This window comes from Aquarana catesbeiana, linkage group LG11, assembly GCF_042186555.1.
Source record: "Aquarana catesbeiana isolate 2022-GZ linkage group LG11, ASM4218655v1, whole genome shotgun sequence".
NCBI lineage: Eukaryota > Metazoa > Chordata > Amphibia > Anura > Ranidae > Aquarana > Aquarana catesbeiana.
In genome coordinates, this window is record NC_133334.1 from 39,319,727 (window position 1) to 39,335,413 (window position 15,687).

At 45.2% G+C, this 15,687-nt stretch overlaps 1 protein-coding gene across 1 annotated transcript in view; it reads left to right on the forward strand.

Moving 5' to 3' along the window:
- The window catches only part of TRAF6 (TNF receptor associated factor 6), a 51,787-nt gene that overhangs the window by 31,286 nt on the left and 4,814 nt on the right, over positions 1 to 15,687 (forward strand). Inside the window, exons 3-5 of the mRNA XM_073604185.1 lie at positions 10,159 to 10,309; positions 12,321 to 12,476; positions 14,409 to 14,483. Coding sequence (XP_073460286.1) covers positions 10,159 to 10,309; positions 12,321 to 12,476; positions 14,409 to 14,483 — 382 coding nt within the window. The remainder of the gene's footprint in view (positions 1 to 10,158; positions 10,310 to 12,320; positions 12,477 to 14,408; positions 14,484 to 15,687) is intronic.

The following is a 15,687-nucleotide window of genomic DNA, read 5'->3' on the forward strand; positions in this document are numbered from 1 at the left end:
CTTGTGATCAGGGTGGTTTAGCGTTTCCGGATCTACATAAATATTTTTTGGCCACTCAGCTGGTTACGGCCGCATGGTGGTTGAGTCCGGATTTAACCAACTCCTCCACTCGGCATGGAAGCAGCGGTGGTAGGCTCTATAGGGGCTCTCAAAGTACTTGTATTTAGGAGGCATAGGGCACCCTACCAGTTGTCTGCTTCAGTGCTCAACACTATTCGAGCTTGGGAGACGGGCCTTAGATGTGAACATTATCCCAAAAAAAGTGATTTCTCCAAATGCCCCTTTATGGCTAAATCCTACCCTCCCCCATTTTTATAAATGACCAGAGCCTATCGCATGGACTAAGTACAATGTCAAAGTACTTTCTCAGGTGATTATTGATCAGAAAATATCCCCTTTCTATGCACTTGCCTCAACTTTTAGCTATTGCTTTGTATTGGAAGAAACCTTCTCCTACGTTCTTATACTGGAAACAACTGGTAAATAATAATCTCCCATTGTATAGAGATACCTACATGGATAGGGGTTGCCCTAGTAAGTTTGGTAAAGTCTGGGCAAAGTGGCTGGATAAGCCATATATGGCATTTAATGCTTATTTTTCTCTTTTTTATTTTATTTATTTTTTATTTTTCTCTTTGATTCAATGTGTATGAGGTTTTATTTTGTCTTGTGTTTTTTGTGTACTAAGAAAATAAATAAAAAGATTTTGAAAAAAAAAACTTGTACTCCAGGCAGATAAAAGGGCTCCTTTACACTCGATTTAACTTTAACACACATTAAACCGCCTACCGCTTTAGCATGTGTTTTTGATGCTTTTATGAAGTTTGGCAAATGCTCTGTGTTTGTGTTGAGTTTCTATTTGTTTTATAGGGGCCCAACTTTTTTTAAATCAAGTCATTTTTTATTAATTTTTCCAGTTAAACATTATTCAACATAACCAATACAAAACTACAAACATTTGTATACGTATAAGTCCCATAACACAATCCATATCCATTAGCTTAACCTTGCTATTTTCCCCTTACATTACAATTTCCTTTCCCTTTACCCCCACCCCCCCATCCCACCCCCCTCCCCTATTACCCCGTCACCCTCCCATCCCACCCCCCTCCCCTATTACCCCGTCACCCTCCCACCACCCCAAACTATTACTTCTAGTATAATAGCCATAACTTAAGCTTGGCAAAACTTATTACCCTATTATAAACCTGTTGCGTCTACTTATCCATCATTACTTCCCTGACACCATGGGCCCCATATTCTTATAAACTTCTTATAACTTCCCCTCCTTGTATAAATTACCCTTTCTGTGCCAATTACTGTGTTCATTGTGTTAACCCATTCTACAGGAGAAGGGGGCACTGTTGATAACCATGCTTTCGCGATTAGTTTCCTCGCCTGATATAAACAACGCACAACTGCTATTCCTCTATGATCATCCCCAATGCTTTTACTTATTAACCCCAGCAAGCAAACCTTAGCCTCGCGTTCCAGTCTTATCCCGAACCTGGCATCTATGATATTTAGGATCTCAGTCCAGTACCTGACTAGCTTCGGGCATCTCCACATTATGTGAATAAGATCACCCGTCTCTAGACATCTAGGACATTTGTCATCTGGTCTTCGACCGAATCTATACAATCTCTTGGGGGTATAATAGGCTCTGTGCACGAGCAAAAGGTGCGAGGCCCGCTGTGACGGAGAGAGGGATACCAGTGGACCAAGCTCCAGTATTCTCTCCCACTGATCATCACTCAACTCCCCCACATCAGTCCCCCACCTCTCCCTCGTACCCAAAAGTGGAGCTAATCTAGTTGCCCTGGCCATTAGTTGGTCGTAGATCCCTGATATTAATCCCTTAAGGATGGGCGCCCTCACCACCTTACTAAGTAGCGGTATGCTACTCCATTCCAATGCCTTAGTCTTGAGTTGTTTGTCTAGTGCATGCCTGACCTGGAGATAAAAGTAAAATGTTTCTTTAGGGATTCCAAACTCCGCTCTCAGGTCCGAAAAGGACTTTAAAATATTACCATTGAATATTTGTACCAGCCTACTTATCCCCAACCGATCCCAGATCTTATTTTTCTCAATAGCTTTTAATTCCTGGAGTTGCCCATTCTGCCAAATAGGTGAAAGCTCCGTAACACCCCTATATCCCATTTCAATCTTCACTAACCGCCAAACTTTCGTGACCAGTTTATATGTTGGAAATGGGGCTCCTATAGATCCGGCTTCCAGCGCACCTATTAAAGATTTATGCGAACTCCCTGTTAACATAATATTTACGCTGGAATTCACCTCTCCCCTGCGTTCGCACCCCCCCATATGTTGCAACTGGGCCGCCAAGAAATATCTAAATGGATGAGGCACCGCCAATCCCCCCTCCTTGTTAGGGCGCTGCAAGGTCTGGAGACTAATCCTGGCCTGACCCTTCTTCCATATCAATTCACGAAAGAGAGAGTTGATTTTTAAAAACCAGTCCCTCCCAATCCAAACCGGTGAATTGTGTAAAATGTACATTAGTTGTGGCATCCAGATCATCTTTATCAAATTTACGCGTCCTGCCATAGACAGGGGGAGTCGACACCAAATATCTTTCTTCTTTTTAAACTTTTCTAATAGCGGAGCTAGGTTGTCCTTAATATACTGGGTTGGGTTATTAGTTAATACTATACCCAAATACTTGAACTTCTCTACCACCCTAAGACGAGGAAGCCCCTGAGGGGGAGAGCCGGTAGTCGAGTCAAGCGGCAGAAGTATAGACTTCTCCCAATTGATTTTTAGCCCCGATATCCTCCCAAACCCTTCCACCAAGTGCATCGTCTTTACTAGTGATGGCCCCATGTCGCCCAGAAACAACAATACATCGTCAGCGTATAGTGCTATTCTTTCCTCAGTCCCTTTTCTTTTGTAACCCTGCAGACCTGAAGCTTTCCTTATAACCTCTGCAAAAGGCTCCATTGCCAGGGCAAATAGCAGGGGTGACAAGGGGCAGCCCTGCCTAGTTCCCCTCTCGAGAGAAATCCTTTCTGAGTATGTGTTATTTATTTTTAATCTAGCGCTGGGATGCTGGTATAGGATCTTAAGCCATTTAATAAATAGAGGGCCGAACCCAAATTTCTCCATCACCCACCATAAGTATCCCCATTCCAGGGTGTCAAATGCCTTGGCGATATCCAAGGACAAGACAGCCCTGGAACCCACATTCTCTACCGGGGTCTGGAGATTCAAGTAGGTTCTTCTTATATTTTTACTAGTAGACCTATTCTGCATAAACCCAGACTGATCCGGGTGGATCAAGGAAGATATACATTTATTCAGCCTGGATGCCAAGACTTTTGCCAAAATCTTGACGTCCGTACCCAGCAATGAAATTGGTCTGAATGACGATGTATCTAATTGGTTTTTCTCCTCTTTCTGAATCAATATTATAGTAGCTTCCGACATTGACGAAGGTAAACTACCTACTGCAGCTGACCAATTCAGTGCCTTCAGAAGCTCCGGGGCCAGCACCTCCCCATAATGTTTATAAACCTCAGATGGCAGTCCATCGGGGCCTGGGGACTTTTGGTTCGGCATATCCTTTATTGCTTGTTCAAGTTCCTCCAGTATTATCGGTGCTTCCAGACTATTCATATCTGTGTCCGACAGCACCGGTAAGACGGTATTTTCCAAAAATTTCTCCATCTCTATTTGTTCCGGGCAGTGACGCGTTTTATATAGATCTCTATAAAATTCTGCAAACGTTTGGGTAATTACCTCAGGGTCTGATGAAATATTTCCTTCATTAGTTTTAATCATGGGGATTATTGAAGAGGGAGAATTAGTTTTGGCCAGTAAGGCTAGCGTCCGACCCACTCTTTCCCCCTCCTCAAAATACCTCTGCCTCTGGAAAACCTTCCTGTTTTCTGCTCTTCTAATTTCTTCCTTTTTGAATTCCTGTTGTTTCATTACCCAGAATTCACGATTTTCAATAGTTGGCTCCGCTATGTACTTTCTTTCTGATTCTTGGACCTCTTCTCTAATCAGCTCCCCCCTTGCCCTTGTTTGCTTCTTTATTTTCGATATCTGCTGTATCAAAAGCCCTCTGAGGTATGCTTTCAAGGAGTCCCAGAGCACACCCCCCGAGGCAGTGCCAGTGTTGAATTCGATAAATTCTCTCAGTCTTACACCAATTTCGTCCCCATTCCCCAATAACCCCAACCATGTTGAATTTAATGCCCACATTCTCCGGCCTCCATTATCTCGTTTACGTACTGTCAGTGTCAATGGCGAGTGATCAGACACCCCCCTGGGACGATATTCAATTCTACCTATTAGGGGTTGGGCTTCCTGGTTACCAATGGCCATGTCTATACGGGAGAGAGTGTGGTGGGTCCCTGAGAAGCAAGAATATTGTTGGCAGCTAGGGTTACGCGCTCTCCACATATCACACCACCCAACCTCCTCAAGGAACTGTACCAGCCTTCCCTCCAACCCTCTACCACCACCAGGTCCAGGCGGGAACCTATCTAACCTACTATCAAGCACATTATTGAAGTCTCCCACCATAATAAGCGGGACCTCTCTCTTATCCTCCAAGAACTCCAATAACAACCACAGAATCTCCATCTTAAATGGTGGAGGGATATACACATTTGCTATAACCAGTGGCCTACCCTCAATTAAACAGAACAAAAAAATAAAACAACCCAAACTATCAATACTGACATCCCTGCAGGAAAACGTTACTCCTTTCCTGATCGAAATACTCACTCCTCTTGAGTAGGAGGAGTACACTGAGTGGTATTGTGTCTGTAAAATTTTTTTATTCTTAATAAATAATTTAGTCTCATTAGTCAAATGGGTTTCCTGCAGGCATATCACCTCGGCAGCACAAGATTCTAGCTCCTGGAGTACAATAGCTTTTTTCATAGGGTCACCCATCCCCCTAATATTCCAGGAAGTTAAACCAAATGCTCTATTCTGCATTCCAAATAAGCATCAGTATAAATAAATACCAACTAAGGAAGTATCGGAATGAAATTAGCCTTCTATTTTTACATATCGTGGTCAGGGCCACAAGGTGATACTGTTCTAAACCCCTAGTCTTTTGTAAAAAACTAAAAAAATACAAACTCCCACCTCCAATCTGATAATACCAATTCACCACATGTGCCCTTATTCCCCTTAACCTTTTAACCTTTTGACGCATATCGTCGGTACTCCCTTTCACCCCCTTCAGTGCTAAAATTGTGAGGAGGGGGCCGCAAGAGCCCGGGGGGGAACTACCCCCCCCAATCCTATCCAGGTCAATGTTCCTAATCCTATTAGTGTTTATGAACTTCATGTGTTTACACTTCATTTCTTTCAGTTTCAAACAATTTTTTGACAGTGAAATGTGCAGTTTTGCCTTTTTTATTACAACTGTGATACCCTTTTTTATAAATAATCCCTTCTCCTCCCCCCCTTGCCTAACTCGGCTTGCCCTAGGGGCCTTCCTTGTGACCTTACTAATCCCCTCACCCCCCTTCATCCCCCCCCTCCCCCCTCCCAGCCCCCACTCAACCCCCCCTCCCTCCCCCCCCCAACCCCAACACCCCCAGGACCAATAAGACCCCGGTCACCAATCTAAACCTTACTCTCATTACAACTTCTTCCATCCATCCCTCTCCCTCCCAACCCTTGATGCTGCACACAAGAAGAACAAAGAGAAAAAAAAAAGGGGAAGAAAAGCGCAAAACAATCAATTACACCTATGCAATGACATCTTTATAAGTTCTTTTTGTTCTCTTCCAACCAATCCGTGACTCCCTTGACAGAATCAAAAAAACGAATAGACCCTAGGGCCTCAATACGCAGCCGTGCTGGATATAGCAAAGCATATGGTATATTATGGTTCCGCAGGACCCGCTTAATGTCCAAAAAACCTGCTCTTCTCTTTTGAAGGTCTGGAGAATAATCTGGATATATCGAGATTTTAACCCCATTAAAGAAAACGTCCCCTTTCTCTCTCGATTTTTGCATTAAGTTCAGCTTATCTTTATAATTAAACAACCGCAAAATCATGGGTCTCGGGCGATCTCCTCCATGTGTTGGTCTGGAAGGCACTCTATGAGCACGCTCAATAGAAAAAAACTGTGAAAAAGCCTCAGCCCCAAAAACCTCCTTAAGCCATCTTTCCATGAATTCTTCTGGGCGGGAACCCTCACTTTTCTCGGGGAGACCCATCACTCTTACATTTTGTCTTCGCGACCTGTTCTCCCATTCATCCAGTTTAAGCTTATTAATATCCAGCTGAGCTTGCATTTTAATAAATTCCTGCCGCATTGGAATTACCATGTCCTCTAGTTGGCTAACCCTTTCCTCCGCACCTTTAATTCTCTCCACTGTTTTCTGAAGCTCTTGTTTAATAGTGCCGAATTCTTCGCCTAGAGCTTTTAATTCTTCCCACATCCCGCTTATCGAGCTCCTGCAAGCATTAACAGCGCATAGTACCTCTTTTAAGGTAGGTTCCTGTTCACTAACTCCGGTTGCATTGAAACTGCTATCCCCTGCTTCTCCTGTGTGTCCCTTCTCAGGGCTTTTTTTGTTTGCTATTCTTGTATTAACCGTCGGGTTATCAGGACCTTTCCCCAGGCTTTTTCTATCCCCAAGGCCCCCTACTGACATCTTCCCCGAGGGTAGCTGAATACTTTTAGTAGGGGACTGCATTGAGCTATGAGCAAATTTTTCCAGCTTCGCAGCAGCTGCTGCTGCAGCCACATTTTGAGTCCCCTTTTCCTTTTCTTTAGTTGAGCGAGTAGTTTGGGTAGGCATACTTTCCTGGGGCTGCTGTTGTTGGTCCACCCCCTTCTTCTCAGGCAAAACACACTAGGAGCCTTTAGTAACTATATAGCCCTCCGGCCTGACCTGGCTATCAACCAGTATATCCTTAATTATTAAATGTCCGGTCTCCTTAATAAAAGACAAGCCCTAGGCACCCTGCTGTAACAGTCACTGGCACTTAGCTTTATAAATATATAGGATTCAAGTTCTTTACCTCTCTCCAGTTGGCTTAGAGCAGTGGTTCTCAACCTGGGGGTCGGGACCCCCTTGGGGGTCAAATGATGATTTGCCAGGGGTCACCAAATCCTTGGCTGTTTCTGAAGCCTGCACCGCTCTCCCAGCCTTTTTGTGGCCCCCCAGCTGGGCTGTCCCTGGAGCCTGCAGCCGCCCGCCGTCTGGAGGAGACCCTATCTTCTGATTTCGGCATAGGTGTCACTGCTACAAGACACCACAAAGTTGGAGACACAGTGAGTAACACTACCTGTGATTATAGTTGCAATTAAAAGTCCCCACTACAGTTCTCAGATCAGCAGATGAGCTTGATCAAGAGCACCTAAGTTGGCTGATCAGAACTCCCCGCCAACATTGCCACTCATCCCATTTCCACCCCCCCCCCCCCACCACCACCAAGGAGTAAGAGAAGGAATAAAAATAGAGAATTAATGGAAGGAAGAGGAAAAGAGGGGGAGGAACAAAGAAAAAGGGAGAGATAGAATAAGAGAAAGAACAATAAAGACGGCTAGAAAGAGGCATGGGGGGGGGGGGGGGGGGACAAGCAATTATGATAAAGAGATATAAAAGGGAAAGAAAGGAGAACAAAGAGAAAGAGTGGTACATCCTAAAATGTACCTTAAGGGGTTTTAATACTGTGCGAGTGAAAGGGACTCAGGGAACACTAAATGTCCATGGGTTAGGGGCGCAAATTACTTGTCTTGCCTTGGGTGCTTTTATGGTTGGGGGTCTCCACAACTTGGGAAATTTTATCAAGGGGTCACGGCACTAGGGTGGTTGAGAACCACTGGCTTAGAGGATGAATGCTTGCAGGGGGATGCAGACTACTCACAGCTGGATCTCCTGTACCCGCTGTCCACCGCTCCGGATCTCCTCACTTTTTACACTCAGCGTCTGAAGTGGTCTCTGCCGCTATCTCATGTGTCCGTCACAGATCTGGCTTCTCAGCTTACTCAAGCTCTCGCGATGTCTGCAGTGCGTCGCTAGGCAACCAGGCACAACCACAGACACGGCGGCGATATTTGTCCCGGCGCTCCGATCAGTTCGGCAGTATAGCAGGGCAGATACTCCTTCCCGGTCTCCTCTCCTATTGACCCGGCCACTCAGCATGCCATCCTTCCATCAGGAACCAGAATTAGCCTTCAGCAAGTCACAGGCAGGAGCCGAGATCTTCACAGGTTATTCATACGGCTGGGTAAGCACAAACTGCAGCCCTAGTGCAGCATCAGGGTTGGAGCCAGAGAGAGCTCTCACTCACTCACCGCTCACACCTGCATCCGGTCACAAATCTCCGCCAATGTTTGCTGTCAAACCTGTCCTGAAGGTTTTCCATAGGGGCCCAACTTAGTAGTACCCTCGTTCAGCAGATTCCTAGCTCTTTGATACCCTTGTTCAACAGATCCCCTCCTTAGTAGTACCTCCAGCTCTGCTGATCCCCTGCTCAGTAGTAACCTCCTCTCTATATGGTTCCTGCTCACCTCCTGCTATAGTAGCGGGTACCTGCTCCTTGGTACCCTCGTTCAGCAGATCCCCTGCTCCTTGGTGCCCTCGTTCAACAGATGCCCTGCTCCTTGGTGCCCTCATTCAACAGATGCCCTGCTCCTTGGTGCCCTCGTTCAGCAGATCCCCTGCTCCTTGGTGCCCTCGTTCAACAGATGCCCTGCTCCTTGGTGCCTTCGTTCAGCAGATGCCCTGCTCCTTGGTGCCCTCGTTCAACAGATGCCCTGCTCCTTGGTACCCTCGTTCAGCAGATGCCCTGCTCTTTGGTGCCCTCGTTCAGCAGATGCCCTGCTCCTTGGTGCCCTCGTTCAGCAGATGCCCTGCTCCTTGGTGCCCTCGTTCAGCAGATGCCCTGCTCCTTGGTGCCCTCGTTCAGCAGATGCCCTGCTCCTTGGTGCCCTCGTTCAGCAGATGCCCTGCTCCTTGGTGCCCTCGTTCAGCAGATCCCCTGCTCCTTGGTACCCTCGTTCAGCAGATGCCCTGCTCCTTGGTGCCCTCGTTCAGCAGATCCACTGCTCCTTGGTACCCTCGTTCAGCAGATCCCCGCTCCTTGGTACCCTCGTTCAGCAGATGTCCTGCTCCTTGGTGCCCTCGTTCAGCAGATGTCCTGCTCCTTGGTGCCCTCGTTCAGCAGATGTCCTGCTCCTTGGTGCCCTCGTTCAGCAGATGTCCTGCTCCTTGGTGCCCTCGTTCAGCAGATGTCCTGCTCCTTGGTGCCCTCGTTCAGCAGGTCCCCTGCACCTTGGTGCCCTCGTTCAGCAGGTCCCCTGCTCAGTAGTAACCCACTCCTCTCTATATGGTTCCTGCTCACCTCCCGCTATATTGCTCTTCACGCTGCGCACCACGTTTGACACCTGCTAGTTTCTCCTGCTGCAGTGCCCCAGCTCTGCTGATCCTCTGGTTTTCTGAACCTTCTCTCTCTTCTTTCCCCTGCTGATCCTCTGCTGCTCAGTCCCCTCTCTCTGGTCCCTGCTCACCTTCTGCTATAGTGTTCCCGTGTTGCACACCACATGTGCCGTCTGCTAGTTGCTCTGCTCCAGTCTGGACCCCGCTCAACTTCCTGCTGCTCCACACTGCACACCACATGTGTCGTCTGCACGAGAAAGCTTTGGCCATGCTTCTCTTTTAAGAACCTTGACAAATCAGCAGACGTTCCTGTTTAATGAAATATTGATTACAGAGCTGCAATGTTGTGTTTCTTTTCTACCAGACTGGAGTTCATGCTGAAGTTCATCCTATACGGAGTATGAGGGCGAGGTGTAGAGGAATCTCTGGGTCACCTGCTCTTTTAGTGGTTTATTGATTAACAAAGGGATTCGCCTTTCACAGAGGCACCTTGGTATGAAGTGTCACTTCCTATTTCTAAATGATTACATTCATTTCTCTGTTTTATTAAAATTAGAGACCGGAATTAATACCTGTTCCTTGCTGACCAGCATGGCTGAGCAGATGGAATTTTTTAATTTTTTTTTTTTTGTGTGTGTCTGATGGTGGAAGGGATGGGAAGCTGTAAACTGTATCTAGGCAGAGATGATGTAAATCCCTGCAGGATTTATAGGCGTTGTATAAATAAAATCAATGAAGCGATTTGATGGTTTTAATGCCTTGTGTTTTTTGCAGAGACGCCGGGCCAAAGTGTCCTGTGGATAACGATCTTCTCTTAGAGCATCAGCTGTTCCCGGATAATTTTGCCAAAAGAGAAATCCTTTCACTGATGGTGAGATGTCCCAGCCAAGATTGCTCGGCCAGGATGGAGCTGAGGAACGTGGAGGTGAGCAAAAAACGATCAGATCTGTTCTGTTCTACTGTACTGGCTTGGGGTTGGTTGTAGAAAATCCTAGTCTTTTCCTTTTGTATATCCCTAATCTGTTTGATGTAATTGCTTTAAAGTGGAAGTAAAGGCAAAATCTCGAGATTCGAACCATTAATGGGCAGGCTGAATGTACCCAGTTGATTGATCGATCATCTTCGGTACAACCAGCCTGACGGATTCTCTTGCGATTATCGTTACTATAGCCCCTAGCGATAATCGCTGTCTTCTTGGCTCCCCCCCCCCTGCCGGGAGAAGACAATTGCTGCTTCCCCTGTCAGCACTGTCTATGTTGATGGGGGAATCATGCGTATTTCTTTCCTGCAACCCTGGTTGCAGTTAAGAAATTTGCACCGTTTATGGCCTGTCTAGCTCTAAACGTTACTTTTAGCCACAATCTGAGCCTAATCTATCTATCCATGTATAGAAGAGATCTATTTCATGGCGTCTTGGTCTTCTCTGATGCTATGCTGATAATTTGCTATATACTTCCTTTTTTTTTGTTTTTGATCAAATTACAGATGAAATTGAGTTTTTTCCATTTGGACTTTGACCCTGACGAGCCATTATTCACTCTACCGGCAGGATGGTTTCCTGTATAACAGGGATATGCAATTAGCGGAACTCCAGCTGTTGCAGAACTACAAGTCCCATGAGGCAAAGCAAGACTCTGACAGCCACAAGCATGTCACCCAGAGGCAGAGGCATGATGGGACTTGTAGTTTTGCAACAGCTGGAGGTCCGCTAATTGCATATCCCTGCTGTATAGCTTATTTTGTCATATTGTCTTTGAGATGGCTTATGTTGAATTCTGTATACGCTTTCAGAATTCTTATCTGTATGTAAAATTGTTAAAATAAAGCGTGTTTAAAAAAAAAAAAAAAAAGAGATCACTATACTTGCCTGTTTTGAAGCCTCTGAGCTGTCAGCGGCGGCTTCACTGTGTAGAAGAGGGAGCTGACAATGGAAGCCCCATAGTAAGTCTATGGGTGACATCACTTCCCAGGCGTTTCCCAGCCGTTGTTGACTGCCTCCTGCACACAGCATCCGCTGCCGGGATGTATGGCGATTTTATTTATTTTTTTAACACAAGCTGTACCTGTTTTATCTGCAGTCTTCTTTTCTCTACATCTGTACAAAGTCCAGAATTTATAAAGCTTGTCTGAGCTTTAAAAAGAAAAAGGGCGGGACGGACAGCTGAAATTAAACACAGCAGAGCGCATTGAGGACAGCTCTGAGAGCTGATTGGAGGGAAGGGACAGCCCCTTCACACAGGAACAGAGCTGAGGCTGTCAATCACAGTGTGTGCTGGAGTTCCCTCCACTGTCACCATTTTTCTTTTGGTGTCAGGAAAGCTTGTTAGAAGTGACTCATGCAGATGGCAGAGGAATGAGGCGGCGGACAGAAATGGATTAAAACAAGCAAACAAGTACACACTATAGAAGGATATGCTTGGTTCATGTTTCAACCCCTTTCACACTGAGGCAGTTTTCAGACATTTTAGCTCTAGAAATAGCGCCTGAAAACCGACTCCCATTCATTTCAGTGTGAATTTTCACACTGGGAAGGTGCGCTTGCAGGACGTTAGGAAAAGTCCTGCATGCAGCATCTTTGGGGCGGTTTGGGAGCGCTGTATTTAGCACTCCCAAAATGCCCTGCCCATTAAATGAATGGGCAGCGCTTCCAAAGTGCCTGAAAAAGCGATTCGGAAGCGCCGCAACACGAGCGCTTTTAACCCCTTCGTTGGGGTTAAAAGCACCCTGCTAGCGGCCAAAAAGCACAGCTTAAACAGCGCAAAAACGAGTGGCGCTTTACTGCTAACGTGGCCGCGTGGTCCCAGTGTGAGAGGGGTCTTCATGTCTGAGGTTTACAACCACTTTAAATGGCTCAGGCCTGTACCATCATCAGAATGCTCTGTGTTTTGTTTTCCTTTCCTGGGTTCTTTAATCCTGTTATTGTGATCTGTATGCAGCATCACCAGGCAGTCTGTGAATTTGCCAGCATGGAATGCCTACAATGCCAACAGTTTTTCCAGAGAAGCCAAATGCAGCAACATATGGTGGTGTGTCCGAGGCGAGAAGTGTCCTGTGAAAACTGCCTTGTGTCTATGCCCTATGAGGAGAAGATGGTGAGTCGGGGGGCACTAAACAGAGAGTTAAAGTGTTACTAAACCCAGGACTCTGCATTCACTATATCTGGTCTCCCACAGTACACAACATGGTAATGCAATTATTTTAGTAAATATAAACTGCTATATACCTTTTCTCATCAGCAGTATATATCAGTCTTGTGACATCTATCAGTGTCTGTTTAAAGCTTGTAGGAGGAGTTTTCATTCTCCTCCGACTGTCCTATGAGGATGCAGGACCCCTGACCCTCTGGACAGTGCTGATTGGCCCTGTGCTGATTACATTCACCCTCGCAAAAAAAAAAACTAGTAATTCATACCAAACTGAGCATGTGCAGAGTGTTCCCAAGGCTCTGTACTATCAGGAGATATATTGGAGACTCTGGAAGAAGGGGAGGATCAGAGAAGATGGGATCAAACAGCCTTTTTACACAATGCAGATTATTAACCCCTTTAGGTTCCACAGTGAGTAAAACAAGCATGTTTTACTGCATATACAGACTGATTTTACTGTTTTGGGTTTAGTAACACTTTAATATAGGGGGCTGTGGTAGGTTTCTCAGCTCCAGTTCTCCGGGATTGCTAAAAGATCCAGCTTTTAAGGGTTTTTTTTTTCACTGGAAATAAATGATCCAGAGATTCAGATTAAAGAGAATGTATTGTGTTTTGTTTAAATTGTTTTATTAATGTATTTATGTGTTTATTATATACAGTTCCAAAAACACTTTTTTTTTTTTTTATTTGAATTGAGCAAAATATAAATCATTACATAGTGATATTTTTACGCATACGCTTGCAGCCAACTTATTCTACAGACGGCACAGTGAGTCACAGTTTGGGGGGGGGGGGGGGATACACCCTTCCCCTCTCTGCCAGCAAAACGGAACCCTCTGGCTTAGTTGGTTACACACAGGATGCTAATGATCAGGCTTTTTTTTATTAGAAGTCCTCAGCAAGCAGATGTGCCCTGTAATAAATAATGTTATATACCGGTATCTTTTTTTCTTTTTTTTTTTTTATAAATGTAATATTGATACAATATTTAAAGGCCCCTTTTACACAAGCGGACCAATCGGGTCCACTGTTGTCCTCTATGGAGCGGCAGGGGTGTAAACGAACATGTGTCCATTTGCACCCGGCTACATCCAATCCGGGATCTGTTCCTCCTCCATCTAGCGGATCAGAACAGAAGGCAGTCGGGTGTGAGCATTCTGTTTGACTTCCCATAGAGGAACTCGGGTTGGGTCTTTTGTGACAGCTGGCTGGGGGAGAGGATCCTCCGCTAGCTGGCAGAATGGAAGAGCAGGGGCCAGTGCACATGTTACATGTTACACCCTGATTATGGGTGTGACATGTTATAAAAGGTGAACTTATCCTTTAACACACACCCTGCAACTGCCATCCCCCCTTCCAGCAGATCTCTACTAGCCACCTTCTCAGGTGCACATTTTTTCAATGCAGTCAGTGAATACCGTTCTCACTAAATACACAGCCATAGATAGTTCATTTGGCAGAGTGTGCAGGAGCTGAGCGATCAGCCTATGTGGATCAGACTGAAAACAGGAGAAGTATGTCCTGGGTTCTGTAAAGCTCACTATACACTATACAACGTGATTGTACAATCTCCTTTAGTACACACAGGCCAAATAACATCCCCCCCCTATAACATCACACAATGGCATTGTTGTATAGCCCCTCTCTTCCTTTATATGAACACCTTCAGCAGACTATTCTAGAGGAGGGGGCTTATAGGATTTGTATTATTCAATGTACTCAAGTATGTGCAGGTAGACACACTCCCATTTGTCATTATGATTGTTTGTGAATGTTATTCCATAATCTAACATACAAAGGCAGACTTTTATGGGTATTTGTTATTACATGCTTTTAAGAAAATATGTCTTGGACCTCATTCTTTATTTCCCAATGCAGGTTCATGAACAGAAGTGCCCTTTGGCCTACGTAACTTGTGAATATTGTGAGACCAGCGGCCTTGTGCGACATCAGGTAGAGACGTCCTGTTAAGTTTTAGAACGCATATTTTCCTTTTGAAACTACTGTTTTGTTTGCCAAATACCACCACATTGCTTCTGTGGCTATGTTAGAAATGTCTCTCAGTTGACCTTAACCCTTTTGCTGCCAGGTCCATACCTCATCCTTACATCAGATGGAAGCACCTTCTTCTTGCTGACCCAAAAGCGACATGTATGACATCACTTCGGGGTCCCCCTCTCACTTTCCCTGGCCAACACATAAAATTAATTTTAATGCAAAGAAAAAAAGAACACAATATATTACCCTTTTTTTTTTTTTTTTTTAATATAAAAGATGTTACACCGAGTAAATAGATGCCTAACATGTCTTGCTTTAAAATTGCGCATGTTGCGGAATGGCAACAAACTACGGTACTTAAAAATCTCCATAGGCGATGCTTTAAAAAAAAATTTTGAGGTTACCTTTTTAGAGTAAAAGAAGAGGTTTATCACTAGAATTATTGCCCTCGCTATAATATTCGCCGCAATACCTTGCATGTGTGGGGCGAACACCGTTTACATATGTGTGCGTGACTTGCGTATGGTCCACTTCTGCACGTCAGCATGGAGGGATGGGATGTAAACATTCAGAAAAGAGGAGGAACCAAGAGTACCAGCAGGGTACCTGAGAAGAGGATGTTCTGGGCTGCTCTGTGCAATACCATTACACAGAGAAGATAAGTATAACATGTTTGTTATTTAAAAAAAAAAAAAAAAAATTACCCTTTAATATCCCCTCAACTCAAAAGGGTCTCAAACTAAAGTCAACCTGATGCAATTGACTGAAGACCGAAGTTCGATCAACAGAGGCCCTATTGCCCGAATAGGCAAGGCTCTTGTGGACATCACTGAATCAATAAGAGGCTCAGGTAAGTATTAGAGGGGGCTGTGCAGAAGGTTTTCTACCCTCATGCATAGGATGCATGAAGGTAAAAAACCTTGTGCCTTTACAACTACTTTAAGGTAAAAAAAAATGTTTAGGCATCAGTATTGGCAACTCACCCCCCTTGTACTTACCTGAGCCCTTCATTCGATCCAGCGCTGTGCACATCTGCAGCTCTTCTCTCCCCTCACTTCCATCTCTCACTGGCTTTGCTGCGGCACCAGGAGCCATTGGCTCCCGCAGCTGTCAATAACAGCCAGTGGTGAGAGGGCGGAGCCAAGTCCCGCTATCTTTG